Source organism: Hippocampus zosterae, chromosome 7, assembly GCF_025434085.1.
Source record: "Hippocampus zosterae strain Florida chromosome 7, ASM2543408v3, whole genome shotgun sequence".
In the NCBI taxonomy this organism is placed as follows: domain Eukaryota; kingdom Metazoa; phylum Chordata; class Actinopteri; order Syngnathiformes; family Syngnathidae; genus Hippocampus; species Hippocampus zosterae.
This window is the reverse complement of record NC_067457.1, coordinates 24400744-24415845: the sequence shown is the minus strand read 5'-3', so window position 1 is coordinate 24415845 and position 15102 is coordinate 24400744. Positions and strand designations below refer to the sequence as shown.

Sequence of the window (15102 nt, the reverse complement as noted above, 5' to 3'; positions counted from 1 at the left end):
TTTTCCCCTTTTTTTAATAACACAACAAACCCGAGGGTATGAAATAAAAAGCAGGTCAACATAAGTGTATTTAACAGCTTCATCATAAAACATTTAACTCGTGTCTGAAAACGAAAATGTTTTGACGTGCACGCATCATACTTGGCTGCGGGATACACTACAATTTGAGTTTTGAACCACTAGATGGCAGCAAGGCACGAAAGTACACGGTCACTTCGATGCAATGGCCCGTGAGAGGAAACGAACAACAAATTCAAGAATGATCTGAGCCGCTTCTCCCCACGGGGGGCCGCGGGTGTGCCGGTGCTCATCCCGGGCAGTCTTCGGGCAGTAGGCGGTGGACACCCTCAACCGGTTGCCAACCAATAGCAGGGCACGCACAGACAAGCAACCACTCAGAATGGTCACAATGAGAGTGTTTAATTAACCTGCTATTCGTGCTTTCGGAATGCGGGTGGAAACAGGAAGGCCGGTGACAGATTTGAACCCGCAACCTCTGCACCGTGAGGCAGATGTGGTCACCGTGCAGCCTGGAATAAAACAAAACGATACATTTCAAACCGTCAAGTGCCTGCTCTCAAGTGATAATTGGTAAAAAACAAAAGGCAGCGCAATTTCACGGTAAGCCAATCTGTGGCAGAATTCGATAAGTCCAAAGGCGTCTGTCAAGTTAATTTTCAGGATGGCAAGACCGATGTTTCTTCGACGTCATTGACGCAGAAGGCAAAAACATACACGCGAAGAGTACATTCAAGAGGAAACGTGTCGGCCTCAGGCCACAGCTGGCCCATGAGGCAGACCGAGTGAGTGGCCAGCAGCGCTACATTAAAATGAATACCAATCAAGCCCTCCCAGGCTGGGTGAGCCGCCCCCCGCCCTGCCGATTGGTCCAGGGAAGACCAACCTGCCGTCGGTCGGCCAAAGACGCTTGAGTCATTGTCCGCTCGGCGGCAACAATGAGGCCGAATAACTAATGAGCCCCGAGCCAGGCTGAGGTGTCATCCTCCCATCACGGTTCCCACTCCAGAGCGGCTTTGGACACGAGCAGCAGCCTTCAGTGGGGGGGCCCCCGTCACCGGACTGACTTTTCAAAAGAGTAGAAATGCGACGGTGAAAGAAAAAGGCCGCTTTTTAGCCGAGTCACCAAAGAATACGCGGCGCGGGCAGAAGAGTGGATTTCATGTGGATGACTTTTTTTTTTTTTCTCTCCACCATCTTGACTTTGAGGAGTTCCGAGAACCAGAAGCGTTGCCCCCGACAGGAAGCGGAGTGAAGAAACCTAAAATGGGGGCAAGAAGACCGCTGATTGGCCTGACAGCTTGGTTACTTTGGAGTAAGTACGCGCCGTCTTTTCAACTTGCTCAAGTGGAAGATTCAGAACGGGAAAGGGCATATTCTCCGTGACGCTGAAAATTGCTTTCACGAGCGGTGGCTTCATGTTTTGGTTTTCATCTGCTTCCCTTAAAGCATGTTTTTTGCTGTCCTTACGCGCTCCCGCCGATATTGCCACCAAATGTTGACAGATCCGCGCATCCATCTCATGAGAATTGACTGGCAGATCGAGTGAAGGATCTCTTTGATCCTCCATGTCACCCATTGAAATAGCCCACAAGAGGGCAAGAACATGAACCCGAGTTCAAAAGGTATTTGGCACGGGATGCCGCATTTGGTAGTCCCCCCTCGCGCCACCCTGCAAAAAGTAACGTACGAAAATGATAGTGTATATATATGAAATACCAAACCATCAACTCGCCACAATGTGGAGAAACAAAAATCTGACTCTGGGAAACATGACTGACACTTCAGTTCACTTGGCGCATGGCCTCCTCTCACCGTTTCTAACCGCCACACATTAGGTTCCAATTTGGTTACAAGGGCCCCCGGTATGATCGCCAATCTCATCCTGATCTTGTGGTTTCCAGGCATCGTCTCCCAAACCCCCCCCCCCCCGCTCAAATTTGCATGGTGACCTTTACGGGCGGCGTGCAGACGGTGTGGGACGCTCCGTCTTTAACTCAAGACCACAATGGAGGGTTCATGTCAATAACCTTTGACCTGTGCGGAAGGGGAGGGGGGGGGGGGGGTCGGGTTGCGAGTCGTCCTGGCCACCGGTAGGCCTTGTGAGGGCGGGGTGGGGGGGCGGTCGCCGCGGACACAATAGCTGCCCTTTTCCTCTGTGTTCTCTGAGCTGACGGTCACGGACTCATCTGCATAAGACTGCTGCCAGTCTGTGCCGAGATTGAGACCTGATTAAAAATACGAGTGTGGAGATAATCCGCCTCTGGCTGGCCGCGGCCACGTCGCCTCCTCCTGGCTCCGATAGGGGGTCCTCACGCAGGGTCCACGGGGGAGTCGCCTCGCATAAACCCGCCTGGATCGAGTCCACAAGCAGGGACACCATTTCATATGCACACGTGCAACTTTGATCCCAGTCTTCCATTTCCACGTTGAGGATTCGGCAAGGTGAACTCTCGCCCAGGCCGGTCGGTCCAAATGTTGAGCATCCAATATTCTGAAGAGGGAAAGACTTATCGTCTGGTCCCCCCCCCCCAATTCGTTTTTTTTGGAGCGGCCAGTTCAGGCCAAACAATAGCAGATCCCGGGGAGTACTTCTGGCCGATACACGTACCACCTCCCCCCATTGCATCCATCCGTCCGTCCATCCTCCTCGCTTCTGATTCTCTCTTGTGACCCCCGAGGGGCTCGGGGTCACAGACACAGGGTGCTCGCGTGGGGGGTTGCCGGACAACCTCCTCTCCTCATTAAATCTCACCATTAGTCCCGATTTCAAAGCCGCGCACCCACTCGATGCGCAAAACGCTTGATGCGAAGCTTCAATCGGGGAAAGAAAACCAAGCGACAAGTCATGCGAAATGTGCAAGAGCACAAATCTCTGCCGCCTGCTTGGTTCTTCTTCGCAATCGATGCAAGCTCATTTAAGAGTCCGGTAAATCCTTCTTTAATGTCAACTGGCAACCGGCAAACACATTTTGTTGTCAGCCAAATGACTCGTTCAAGCGGTACTTGAAACGCGTCGAGTGGTGAACGGGCAGCAAATTTTGTACGCCTTTCGGTGCAAGACGTCACCAGTGGGAGAGTGTTGGAACATGTTGAAATGTGAGGTTGGTGGGGGTTTTTTTTGGGGTGGGGGGCGAGAATCCTCGCAGATTGTCACTCCTCAACTATGCACCAAATATCATTGTCGGTCCTTCAGCTTCTGCAAGTTGTAATGACGTGTGTTCGAGAAGCCAGAAAATGCAATGCATGTCACCCCGTGGGAGCCCGGAATTGCATTTTCAACATGGGGCGGGTGGGGTTCTCAGCCCCTGGTCCGGATCAGCTCATTCGGGGACAGCTGACTGGTAGACTTGAATCCTGCTACATCTGCTCCATGGGAGATTTCCCATTCGAAGGAGGGGGCAGATGCTCGCGTCCGTGATGTGACACATCAGTCAAAGTAATGACGTGGGTCTCACAAAAGCAGGCCCGCCGGGTTGACCGGATGTCCAACCTGGTGCCATTCTTCGCATCAGGAAAAACCTGGTCCTGATATCGTGTGTCGAGTCTTCCATCTGATTTTCACGCGGCCGTTGCCCTGAGTCATCGGAGCACTTTCCAAACAAACATCAGAGCCTGCTACTATTTTTCCCAAGAGTTTTCTCTCTTGTGTGGTCTCTGCGTGATTGGATACAATTACGAGTGGCTTAGTATCTCCGGAGTCTCAAGTCCTGAAGGGAAATGCCCCCCAAAAAATAAAAATAAAGATCCACATTGGAGAATGTTTCGCTTACCAGACGACTGAAACCCATCGAGCGTCAAGTTCAGCTCAAACTTAGCTGTGGGGGCCGTTGCCGTCTGGGCCGCAATGAAAGTTCAAGGGGAGGGGGTGGGGAATGGGGGGGGGGGCAATTGGCAGCACAGATTCAAGACTCGCCCATGACATTGATCAGCCGGTTCAAGTGCGGCCCGCGATTGTTCCATCTTCGCAGCTGGGAAGGCGGCGGCGGCGGCGGCCTTTCTGAGCCCCTCGCGACGTTTTGCATACGAGGTCATCAACACGCTGAAGTGAAGGCGAGGTGGCGTTGCCGAGGTCACGGGGGAGAGGGCGCACGGGCGCGATGGAGGAGATGTGGTGGCATGGGAAAGTCACCTCTGAGAGGGATCTGAAAGGATGGCGGGAGGCGGGAGGGGCGGAGGGGATGCATAAGAAGGGGCAGATGGTGCCCTTTGGGTGCATGGTAGTTGACAAAGTTTTAACAGAGGTGACGGGGGGGAGGCTGGGGGGGGGGGGGGTTGGATGCAAATCATCCCAGTCACAACACCATTGTCGCAGCGAGGCCCCATCTCGTATAGACAAAGGTTCTCCTAAACTTGACCCCGGCGACCCTTGCCAGTGTTCTCCGAATTGTTGTCGCCCTCTCCGCATGGATGGCTCGGCGGCATTCCGACTCTGTTGTCGCTCGCCTTCGTCAAAGCCATCGATGCGGCAAATCATCCGTCAAAGGAGAAGCGCCCGGCTCCGTATCCCTTAATGCAGTCCTCCTCTGGAGTCGCATGGCGCCCTGAAAGAGAGCTGCTCCAGATTTCATTTTCAAAATGTCATTCAGGGGCTCATTCATTGAATCCAAGTACAAGTGATGTGAGGAGCTTTGACGGGTGTCACCTTCTCAAAACACACACTGGGAGCAAAGCATTAAAAAAAAAAAAAAAAAAGAATTCTAAAAAGTAGAGGCGAGCGGCGGCATTGTGGACCAACTGGAGATGCTTGATGGAGGACCGTCTGACTCCAAAGTCCAGATTTTTGGAATTTCACTTGAGTGAATGGGAAAGTACTTGAAATCCCTCACGACCCGTCGTTCTCTTTCCCAGGTGCCTGCTTGGCCTCGGAGCTGTCTTTTCTGCAGGAGCCCAGAGATGTGATTGCAGTGAGGGATCGCCCGCTCATGTTGGACTGCAGCGTGCAGGGCCAGGAGCCCATTCAGATTACCTGGCGTAAAAACGGCGTGCCTTTGACCGTCGGACGGCGCTTTCAGGTGCTGGCAAACGGCACGCTGTGGATCCACAGCTTCCAGAAACGCAAAGAAGGCGGCGACGCCGATACGGGAGAGTACGACTGCGCCGCTCAGAATCTTTTTGGCATGCTGCTCAGCCGCAAGGCCAAAGTCCTCCTGGCGTGTAAGTGGGGGCCCAAGGAACCATGTTTCATATCATCTACCTTAATCACGTTTGTATTGTAATCATCTGGAGTGATTTCAGAGAACTATCAGCAAGCAGCGGGAAAGCCTCCCTCTTACTTTTTGCGCAAACGCTTCCAAAAGACGGGGGGGGGGGGGGGGGGGGGAGTGGCACTGGAACTCTGTCTTCCTTGCGTACACGAGAGGGGAAGGAAAAAAAAAGAAAAGTGTGAATCGGTTTATTTTGACTGAAATAGTGTACACCAAGGGCGGCCCGGCAGTCCAGTGGTTAGCACGTCGGCATCACAGTGCAGAGGTACCGGGTTCGATTCCAGCTCCGGCCTCCCTGTGTGGAGTTTGCATGTTCTCCCCGGGCCTGCGTGGGTTTTCTCCGGGTGCTCCGGTTTCCTCCCACATTCCAAAAATATGCGTAGCAGGCTGATTGGGTTTTCTCCGGGTGCTCCGGTTTTCTCCCACATTCCAAAAATATGCGTAGCAGGCTGATTGAACACTCTAAATCAGGGGTGTCCAAACTTTTTGCCAAGGGGGCCAGATTTTATGTGGTAAAATGTCGGGGGCCGACCTTGCCTGACATTCTTTACATTGAACAACAATATTGTTCAACAAATTTTAGTAAGCCAGTCTGTTTCACATTTCCATTTTTATTTTAATTTCAACAATCTTAAGAATTTCTTTTGGTTCATTTGAAACAGGTATATCACATGCAACTGCTTATTCACTTGACTTTTTCTTAAACAGAAGTCTCCTGAGTGCAAATTGATTGATTTGAAACATAAAATGTATCACCATGACTTTTCAATTGTCACAAAACCTTTGACTCGAACAACAGGGAAATGAACAAGCAATACACATATCCACAACTGCAAGGATCATTTGAAATATGACATATCAGTCAATATAAACACGGAGTGATGTCTTGTTAACTCGTGAGTGATGCCCCCTAGTGTCTAAATGCTATTACTCATTTAGTGAATGCTATTACTCATTTAGCCACTAGAGGGAAGCAGTACTCTATGAAACATCACTCACCAGTCTACGAGACCTCAGTCAATGCAACACGTGTTCCATTGCGCCCAACGTGCGGGCCAGACGGCACTGATTTTATGACAGGGACCGAGGGCCGGATGAAATTCGACCGCGGGCCGGATTTGGCCCGCGGGCCGGACTTTGGACATGCCTGCTCTAAATTGTCCCTCGGTGTGAGTGTGAGCGTGGATGGTTGTTCATCTATGTGTGCCCTGCGATTGGCTGGCAACCGATTCAGGGTGTCCCCCGCCTACTGCCCGGAGACGGCTGGGATGGGCTCCAGCACCCCCCGTGAGCATCCCGTAGTGAGGATCAAGCGGTACGGAAGATGAATGAATGAATGAATAGTGTACACCAGTCTGGATTTTCTTGGGGTGGATATGTTGGATTTCGAGTGAAATGCTCAATTGTGGGCGACGCTCATGAAATATGCACGGTGTGTATCGGAATAGCTCCTTAAGTGAAGACAAACAGTCTTTGTAAATTTCCCCAGTGTGGGACGAATAAAGGATATCTTATCTTCAACCTTGTCCTCCCTGCCCCCCCCACTGAGCACCTCTCGGGTTCAAGCAATAAAAACGGGGCTTGATGGGTCATCTAGGAGAACGATAGCTATCAAGGCAATGAGTCTCCATGGTGATCCGTACCGGTACGCACTCGTATCGATGATCGAGTTGGAGGAAATCCTTGATGGGAGTCTCGAAACACTATTTTGGGAACTAGAACAAACGTCGACGTTTTTGGGGTTAAGTCGACAACATTTGCAGTCAAGGCCCGACGGCACTCGCATTCCGTCCGCCATTTTCTATTGCAAGGCTACTTCAAAACAATGGCAATGTTTTGCCCCCTGTACGTTGATGTCCGTCTTCGTTCCTCAGCTCTTCCGAAGTTCCACACCCACCCCACGTCCATGGTGGTCGATGAGGGAGGAGTCGCACGCTTCCAGTGTCAAATCAGCGGAATACCCGAGGCCAACATTACGTGGGAGAAAGACAGAGTGCCCCTGAGCACCGGCGACAACAGGTACGGGGACGGGATGCTTTTCCACGCGCAGCGTTTGTGCGTACGCGGTCACGTCACTCGTCGTTTTCAGGCTTCTTCCCGACATTTTGACGCGCTCGCTGTCCGGCCACATCAATCCGTTGTGCCGCCCGCTCTTACCGTGACCGTTTGATGCTAGCGTGTAGCGATAATGCTACTAAGGCAATGATCTTGGCTTGGCTCGCCGACTGAGCGCTCTTTCCCCGATCCAGGTACACCCTTCTGCCCATGGGGGTCCTTCAAGTGACAGCTGTGAGGCAGGCTGACGTGGGGGGCTTCCGCTGCGTTGCGACCAACATCGCAAACACTCGCTATAGCCACGAGGCCATTCTCAACATCACTGGTAGCTGCACATTTTGACTCGACTGCGATTAATTAATTAATTAATCTTAATCTTAATCGGATTACCGTTGAACCCCTCTCGCTAAATCTGAAATGATTTGAATATGACTCGTTTTCAGGCGGAGCCTCAAGAACCTACAAGGAGCCGGTCATCCTGTCGGGACCTCAGAATCTAACCATCACTGTCCATCAGACCGCCATTTTAGAGTGCATCGCCACAGGAAACCCGAAGCCTATCGTTTCCTGGAGCAGACTCGGTAACGCACTTTGCTAGCCAGGGACTTGATGGGAATTTCCCAAACCGTGTTGATTTTTAAAATTGTTTTTTTGGTTTTGTTTTTTTCCCCTCCCCCCACTCCGTCAGACGGCCGCTCCATCGGAGTGGAAGGTATCCAGGTTCTGGGAACGGGGAACCTGATGATCTCAGATGTTTCTCTGCAGCATTCTGGTGTGTACGTGTGCGCTGCCAACCGGCCGGGCACGAGGATGAGACGAACTGCACTTGGCAGGCTTGTGGTACAAGGTCAGTGCAAACTTCGCGGTGACTGTACTGTACCGAGATCGCGCGCCGGGCTCACAGTGCAGAGATGCGGGGTTGCATTCCGGGCGGCTCTGGCCTTCAGTCGTCAGTCATACTGGAGTGCTTCATTCACCCGAATCCTGTGCAGGAAGCGCAGTGGCAGTACGGTTAACAACAACAACAACTAATGGTGGACTTGGCAGGGTGAAAATAATCATGTGGATCCGTGTTACGTCATCAGGCTCATCTTCGGCGACAAAAAACAGCCGACATTGCAGGCTTTGTTAATTACCCGGAACATCTGCGGCCAGTGTGTTTGTGCGCATGTGTGTACTCGGCCACGTTCATTTGCAGCGGCACCGAATGAAAGTCACCTTTGACCCCGACTCCTCAATAGGGGGGGCTACCGATAACGTGTAATCATCCATCACCCCGCAGCCCCCTCATATTTCTCTGTATCATTCCCAGCTGTGCTTTAACTCGCTTCTTAGAGACGGGACACAAAACAGCGGAGCTCAGATCAAATACTTTGCGACTATCTGGTCACCTTTCAGAGTTCAAATGGCAAGCGCAGAGAGGAGAGAGGAGATGAAGTGAGAATTGGACTGAGGAGGCAATTAAGAATGCTCGTCATCAAGTTTTTCAGCCAACGGGTTACCGCTTTCACACAGTCTTGACACCGGCCCATCTGTGTGCATGCGCGTCCACGGCCACGGTCAGGGAGGTGGAACAAAGAGGACGGGGAAAGCCCGAGACAAAGCGGAGGATGACGAGATTGTCAATACTTGGATCGGGAGGAACAGCGGAAGGGGTGTGACCGAGTGATCTGTGACCTCTCACCTCTAACCCCGACAGGAGGACTGGGGGGGCAGGTGGGGGGTATAAAAGTGTGAAAACGGCGAAGCAGAGGGAGGAGGTCCCGGGACGGACATTGAAATGAAAAGAGGAAAAGGGGTGTGGTATCTAAGTTAATTATGGAGGCTTGCAAGATGGATAGCAGCCCACAAAAGGGGGAGCGGGGTGCTGAGGGTGACCCGGTTTGTCACCATGTTCAGGGGAGGAGACACAAAAGACGGCCAGCCAATTTATTGAATAGTGTTGCGGGGCGGGAGGGGGTGGGGGGGGGGGGGATCCCCAGACTCCCTCTGTCTCAGGCTTCATAACCCCCCCTCCACTCTGGTTTTGTCCACAAAGTCCTCGCCAAAAATATATGCAGATCTTTTATCATGCAGATGCCACAAAAGCAGTTCTCATAAATTATGTCAACATCAGCAACTTTCCCACAGAAGGAACTGAGCAGCAAATACGTAACGTACAAAATTGCCCCAAAGATACATAGCTAGCTTCATAGCTAGCTTCATAGCTAGCTTCATCCATTTAATTCTATTTACAAAGGAATATTAATTGGCGGGAACGGTAAAATAATATCGAATAGTTGCAGGAAGTTTAAGGTGCTTTCCACACAACAATGTAAAGTCCTTTTCTGGATGTATGAAAGCAAACAAAGGAAAAAGGGGACAAGATTTATGAGCTGCAGTAAAACTCAAGGTCAACAGAATCGCTGATCAATACGCAGTATGGATCGACCGATGTGCAGTCAGCTTAGGACGCCTGACGACAATTTGCGACGCGGCGTTGAGACAGCTGAGCCCATGCGGAGGTGGACAGCTCGCTCCTCTTAATGCATGATGACCGCGTGCACACACACACACACACACACACACACACGTTATAAATTTTCAAATGCATTTGTTCCCGAACCTCGACAGCGCCTCCAGAATTCCTTCAGTGGCCGCAGTCCATCTCCAAGCCAGCAGGGGGCAGTGCCGTGTTCACTTGCGTGGCACAGGGTGTTCCCGAGCCTCACCTCATCTGGCTGAAAAACGGAAAAGTTTTAATGCCCGGACGCAACGTCAAGTTGACCAATAACAACAGGTAGACGACACCGACTTGGTGGGCACTCCCCAGTCACACGTTCTTCTATCTACGTTTGCCGTCACGTGCGAACGTCGGTAAACTGATCAGGCTGCGCGTCCCGTCCGCAGCACCCTGGCTCTGACTCGTATCAGCTCCGAGGACGAGGCCATCTACCAGTGCATCGCGGAGAACAGCGCCGGCAGCAACCAGGCCAGCGCCCGACTGGCTGTGGCGCAAGCCCAAGACCTCCCCGCCGCCCCCCGGGGCCTCACGGCCAGCGTGCTGTCCACTAGCGCTCTGCAAATGGCGTGGAGCCAGCCGCCCGCCGAAGTCACCGACGCCATCATTGGTTACGTGCTGCATATCCGCAAAATAGGAGGTCGGGCGACGCCGCAAAATCTTGCCACGCTTCACTGATACTCAAAGCCAAACGCCGCTTGCTGCTGCTCCGTGTGCGGTTTCAGAGCCGGATTCTTTGGAGCTACAGGAAGCCATCAGCAAAGGGGCCTTTCGGCACGACGTCAACAACCTGGAGCCGGCCACCACCTACTCTCTTTATCTGAAGGCCTATTCGCCGCTTGGGGCAAGTCAGCAGTCTGACACGGTGGTCGCAACAACACTAGGTGGCGGTAAGGACACTTTAGACTTTTGCCAGCCTTCCTTCTCTTCCAATTCAGTCCCCTTGTATTTATTCATTTGTGTCCGTCTCTGTGTCGCCCTCCCCGCCCAGTCCCGACCCCGCCGACGTTCTTTACCAAGGTGGTGAATTCCAGCGCTCTCCAGGTACTGTGGGAGCTCCCGAGCAAGGCAGGCAAGGCCGAGGGCTTCAGGCTGTCCTACCGCAGGGTCCCCAATGCTGATTTCCGGGGTCCCGTTCAGCTACCCTGGCACGTCAACGCCCACGTGGTCTCAAATCTGGGTAGGCGTCCGCCCGATCCAAAACGGAAATTGTTATCATTACTCACGAAGAAGGTTTTTGTGGGATTCTCATGAAGGGAGAAGTAGATTTGACAACCAATGGATTGAAGGTCCTGCATTTCAGCGCGCACTCTCTTTTAGAACCGGGTGCCGTGTATGAAGTCAAACTGGTGGCCTACAATGGAAACGGGGAGAGTGACTGCTCCAAGAGACTGGTTTCGTTGGCAGAGGAAGGCACCAGTGCCCAAAACACCGGTGAGCTGCATCCCACCACTTCCTGCCGCCGCCAGCCAATATCGATGGGTGCGATAAAATGACATTTGACCCGCAGGTGAGAACGTGCCGTGTCAGTGCCGGGACGGAGAAGCCTCTCTGGGCAGCATCGTTATTGGCATCCACATCGGCACCGCCTGCATCATCTTCTGCGTCATCTTCCTGGTGTTTGGATATCGCCGCAGGTAATTTGTCAGGTTGCGATGGATGTTTGGATGCAGGCCAGCAGATGTGTATTGGTTTCTAAAACGTGTTTGCAGTTTGTTTTGCGGTCAAGGGACTCGGGACAGTTGGTCCGTCCCAAGTGACAACGCGGGACACAACAGCGTCCACAAGGGGGCGCCAAATGGTGGCAGGATGCAGCCGGTGCCTCAGGTGGGTCCAAGATGAAGCAGAACGAGAGATGCAAATCGCCACCAAGGGGAGGAAACGATTTCGGCCTCAAAAATGGAACGCTCTTTCTTCCCGACGGTGTTTTGGGAAGGCCCAAGGAAACTCCCACACCGAGTGCTTAACGTGTCCTATTTCTTGCTTCTCCCGACTCTCAACAGGAAGCGCTTTGTCCGGCACAGTGCCAAGTCGTCATTGAGCAACACTCATCGGGTCTTCCAGGCACTGGCACAGGCTAGCACTGGTCAAACACCCTCACAACCCCCCCCCTCTGCCCCCCCCATCATGACTTCTCTCCGGTTATTGCTAAGGAACACAAAATGTGCTACTCATTCCTGATCATCAAAAAAAAAAAAATGTGACATAGTATGTGAAATGTAACATACTGACAGTCTTCGCACTCCCCCCAAAATGTCCTTTCCTCATTGTCAAACCAAAGCTTCTTATATACCTTTATTGCCTGTGCACAAGCATAAGTGCATGTTGAGGAAAAAAAAAAAAAACGCCTTTAATGAGCATTGTCACCGCAGATTTGGCCCCGTCAACTTCTAAATGGGCGTACATGGCAAATGTCACGCCAGCTTGCTTGTGGGAGACTGTTCGATAACCAAAACGTTTCCTATACCTCAGATCTCACCTGCCACGCTGGCGTGTGAACGTGTAGCCCCCTCCCCCCCCCAAAAAAAAAACCAAAAAAAAAATAACAAAGCCAAATATGACCACGTAACCGACTTTCCAAATGAGCGCCGTTGTGCCAGAACTCGTGACATTGCCTTCAGTTCGTCTGCAATAAGTAAGGGAAGAAACATAGCGGCCTTTGCGAAAGCCTTCGCGAGGTGAGAGCGGCATCATCAGCGATGGTGGCCTCTCACTGTACCAGAAGCCATTTTGGGGAAAAACAAAAACCCTTAAAAGTTGCACAACTCCAAAGAAAGCTACCTCAGAATGTCCGAGCCATAGTTGAGATCAACATTAACTGGTTGATGTTGCCTGTGCCAACCTACCTCACCCCAGGGGGAAAAAAAAAATTCCCCATTGGTTCACTTTGTGTTTGACCAGTGCCAATGCCAGCGTGCCGTGCCGTGCCGGGCGCCGACCAGGCCGGTCCAGAGAGAGCTCAGTGGGTCGACTACTATGGGGAGAAACCACTGCGGAAGAGCCTGATCTTTTCCATCTCTAAAACCGCAATTTGACCCTTCCTGAGACCTCTCCAGATCGTTTCAAGGAACCCAAATTGGAGGATGCTTATGCACCGACCCCAGACAAATGGACGCGGAATGACTGTTCCGGGCCACGCTGCTGAGTTTGCTCTCCAGATGCCAAATTTGGTCACTCCGGGGCCCTCGATGGTACCGAACTGGTGGCTGAAGAAGTTGGAAGGTGAGACCTGATGCCTGAATGCACGGATTTAGGCTTTGGAGTCTCACCGTGTCAGCCTATCCCCAAAAAGTTCTTCTATGAAAACCAAGCTAACTGACACCCAAAGACGTTAACGTTTTGATGGTTTTCTTTCTTTTTCACTTTTTTATTTTGGATTGTTCCTGTTTGAAATGGGTCACCTGCCTTGCTTTAACTGAACCCAAGCCAAAAAAAAAGAGTAATTGCTTATAATTTCCTACCATTTTTCCCTCCACATTCTGTCATTTGGAAGTCCTTGCTCGGCACGCCTGCAATGTGGAGCTTTTTTTTTTTTTTTTGGTCGTCAAAACAAACGTGATGTGACCAATGTCAGATATTTTGGAAAATGTCAATACTATAAAGGATAGTCAGAATTTCCTACCAAATAGTTAGATGCCTCGAAGATATATGTAACCAAATATACCTCTAGATTTTTAACACGCATAGCCTTTACCTTGACACTTCCTCACAGCCAAAGCACAGAAACATGCTTGTTGTGTGTGACAAAATATTTGTGGGAACAACAGCAGGACACACTTAGGGGCTGAGGCGTCGAGCAGCCACAGAGTCCAACTGAATAATTCAGAGAAAACAAGAAAGCTACGTTCAAACAACAAGAACAACCACCACTAGGCTTTACTCTCCCCCCCCCCCCCCCTCATAAATTTACACCTCCTTCGAATAAATGACCGTTTTTCTGCAGTGGATAGATCGTGAACCCGAGTGGTCACAATTCAAGGACACTCGAGTTCTTGAGGTATTTGGCCCCCCATGTTCCACCAATATTGATGGCCACCATTTTATGTTCCTGTACCATCGGTTGAAATAATGAAGCTTAACCGGCGGTCTGAAGTTGCCTTTGACTTCCTTTTGGCTCGAAAAATCAAACCAACGTGACGTCTTAAGTCACGCTTAGCTCCATACAATATACAGTACATTTAAAGTGCGATTAATTATTCACAAACAATTTTATAGAAAGATAAACACGGGTATTCACCTCGTTACCACTTCCAAGACGGATAAATGTCTTTAAATTTAATTTTGCCGTCTGTGAGTTTTTTGAGATGATTCTGTTCAGAATCGTCTCGTCATGCACGATCAAGCCTCCGCCTGTAAGCCGTTATTCCCTTTCCGTATTCCTTCAAAGTACGACTTCCGGCTAGAAGGAAGTCAAAAAAGGGTCCGATATTGCTGCAAGTTGGGGAAATAAACCAACCCAAAGTCGGTGACCGTGGCAATGGGACACCGTTCTACTTGTCATGAGTCAATTCTATTTTAGGGTATCGGGGATTTGTTTTCGATCAGATAAGGACCTCTATTAATGATGAAACTGGCTTGCCTTATTCTAACCACCAACAAAATGTGACTGCAAAACATGACTTCAGATGGCTTGAAGGAAGTTATCTCAGTCCGCACTGCCCTGCAAGTGTTTTTTATCACCCCATGAGTGTTCAAGGTCAGTTTCTTTTTTTTCGCCTCGTCTCTCTTCGAACGTACTCGAGAGCTGTTAAACTCAAATGATGCCAAAAAAACGTGAAATCGAAGATGTGTTTTTGTAGTGGGAAGTCTGTAGAGGTCATGATAGTTTTGTAAAACCGGAAGGCATTTACAGCTTCCATTTCAAGTGTCTTTAATTCATATTCTATTTTTTTTCGTCCTCCTTGTTGAAGAGGAAACGGTGCCAAAAGAAATGTTGATATTTTCTGAAGGTTTCTTTTTTTTATTAATGTTGTTCTGGTAATTAGATTTGATACACATGATGATTTGAGATGATTCTCTCTCGTGCTTTTTGAGCAAGGTGAGTTTTCCAGACTGAGGCTATTGATTGCTGGTAGCCAAACTCACCTTCTGTTCTGAAAGAATCATCTACCAGTAGAAGGGCAAATAAATGCCATAGGAAGTAGAAACAGGCTGCTATAGTACCAAGAACAAATGATGCTTTAATAATTCAAAGGGTTTCCTTGTTCTCGAAGCTGTCTGGGGAAGATTTCAGAAAAAGCTTTAACCTGTTGTCACAGAGGTCTTGGACCAGAATAAGGAAAAAGTCTGAAGGGAGAGACCAGAACCGAGGCCAAGCTGTGA

The 15102-nt window shown here is 50.5% G+C and overlaps 1 protein-coding gene across 1 annotated transcript; it reads left to right on the top strand.

Moving 5' to 3' along the window:
* The first annotated feature begins 1258 nt into the window (after window positions 1-1258).
* On the top strand, window positions 1259-11904 carry si:ch211-57n23.4 (immunoglobulin superfamily DCC subclass member 3). Its single transcript, XM_052070065.1, has 14 exons — window positions 1259-1333; window positions 4870-5175; window positions 7100-7244; window positions 7475-7605; window positions 7724-7861; window positions 7969-8127; window positions 9894-10059; window positions 10170-10420; window positions 10506-10670; window positions 10772-10960; window positions 11101-11214; window positions 11291-11417; window positions 11493-11607; window positions 11784-11904. Exons 1-14 carry the CDS (start codon window positions 1285-1287, stop codon window positions 11859-11861), a joined length of 2133 nt encoding a protein of 710 aa, XP_051926025.1. The 5' UTR covers window positions 1259-1284; the 3' UTR covers window positions 11862-11904.
* The last annotated feature ends 3198 nt before the right edge of the window (window positions 11905-15102 follow it).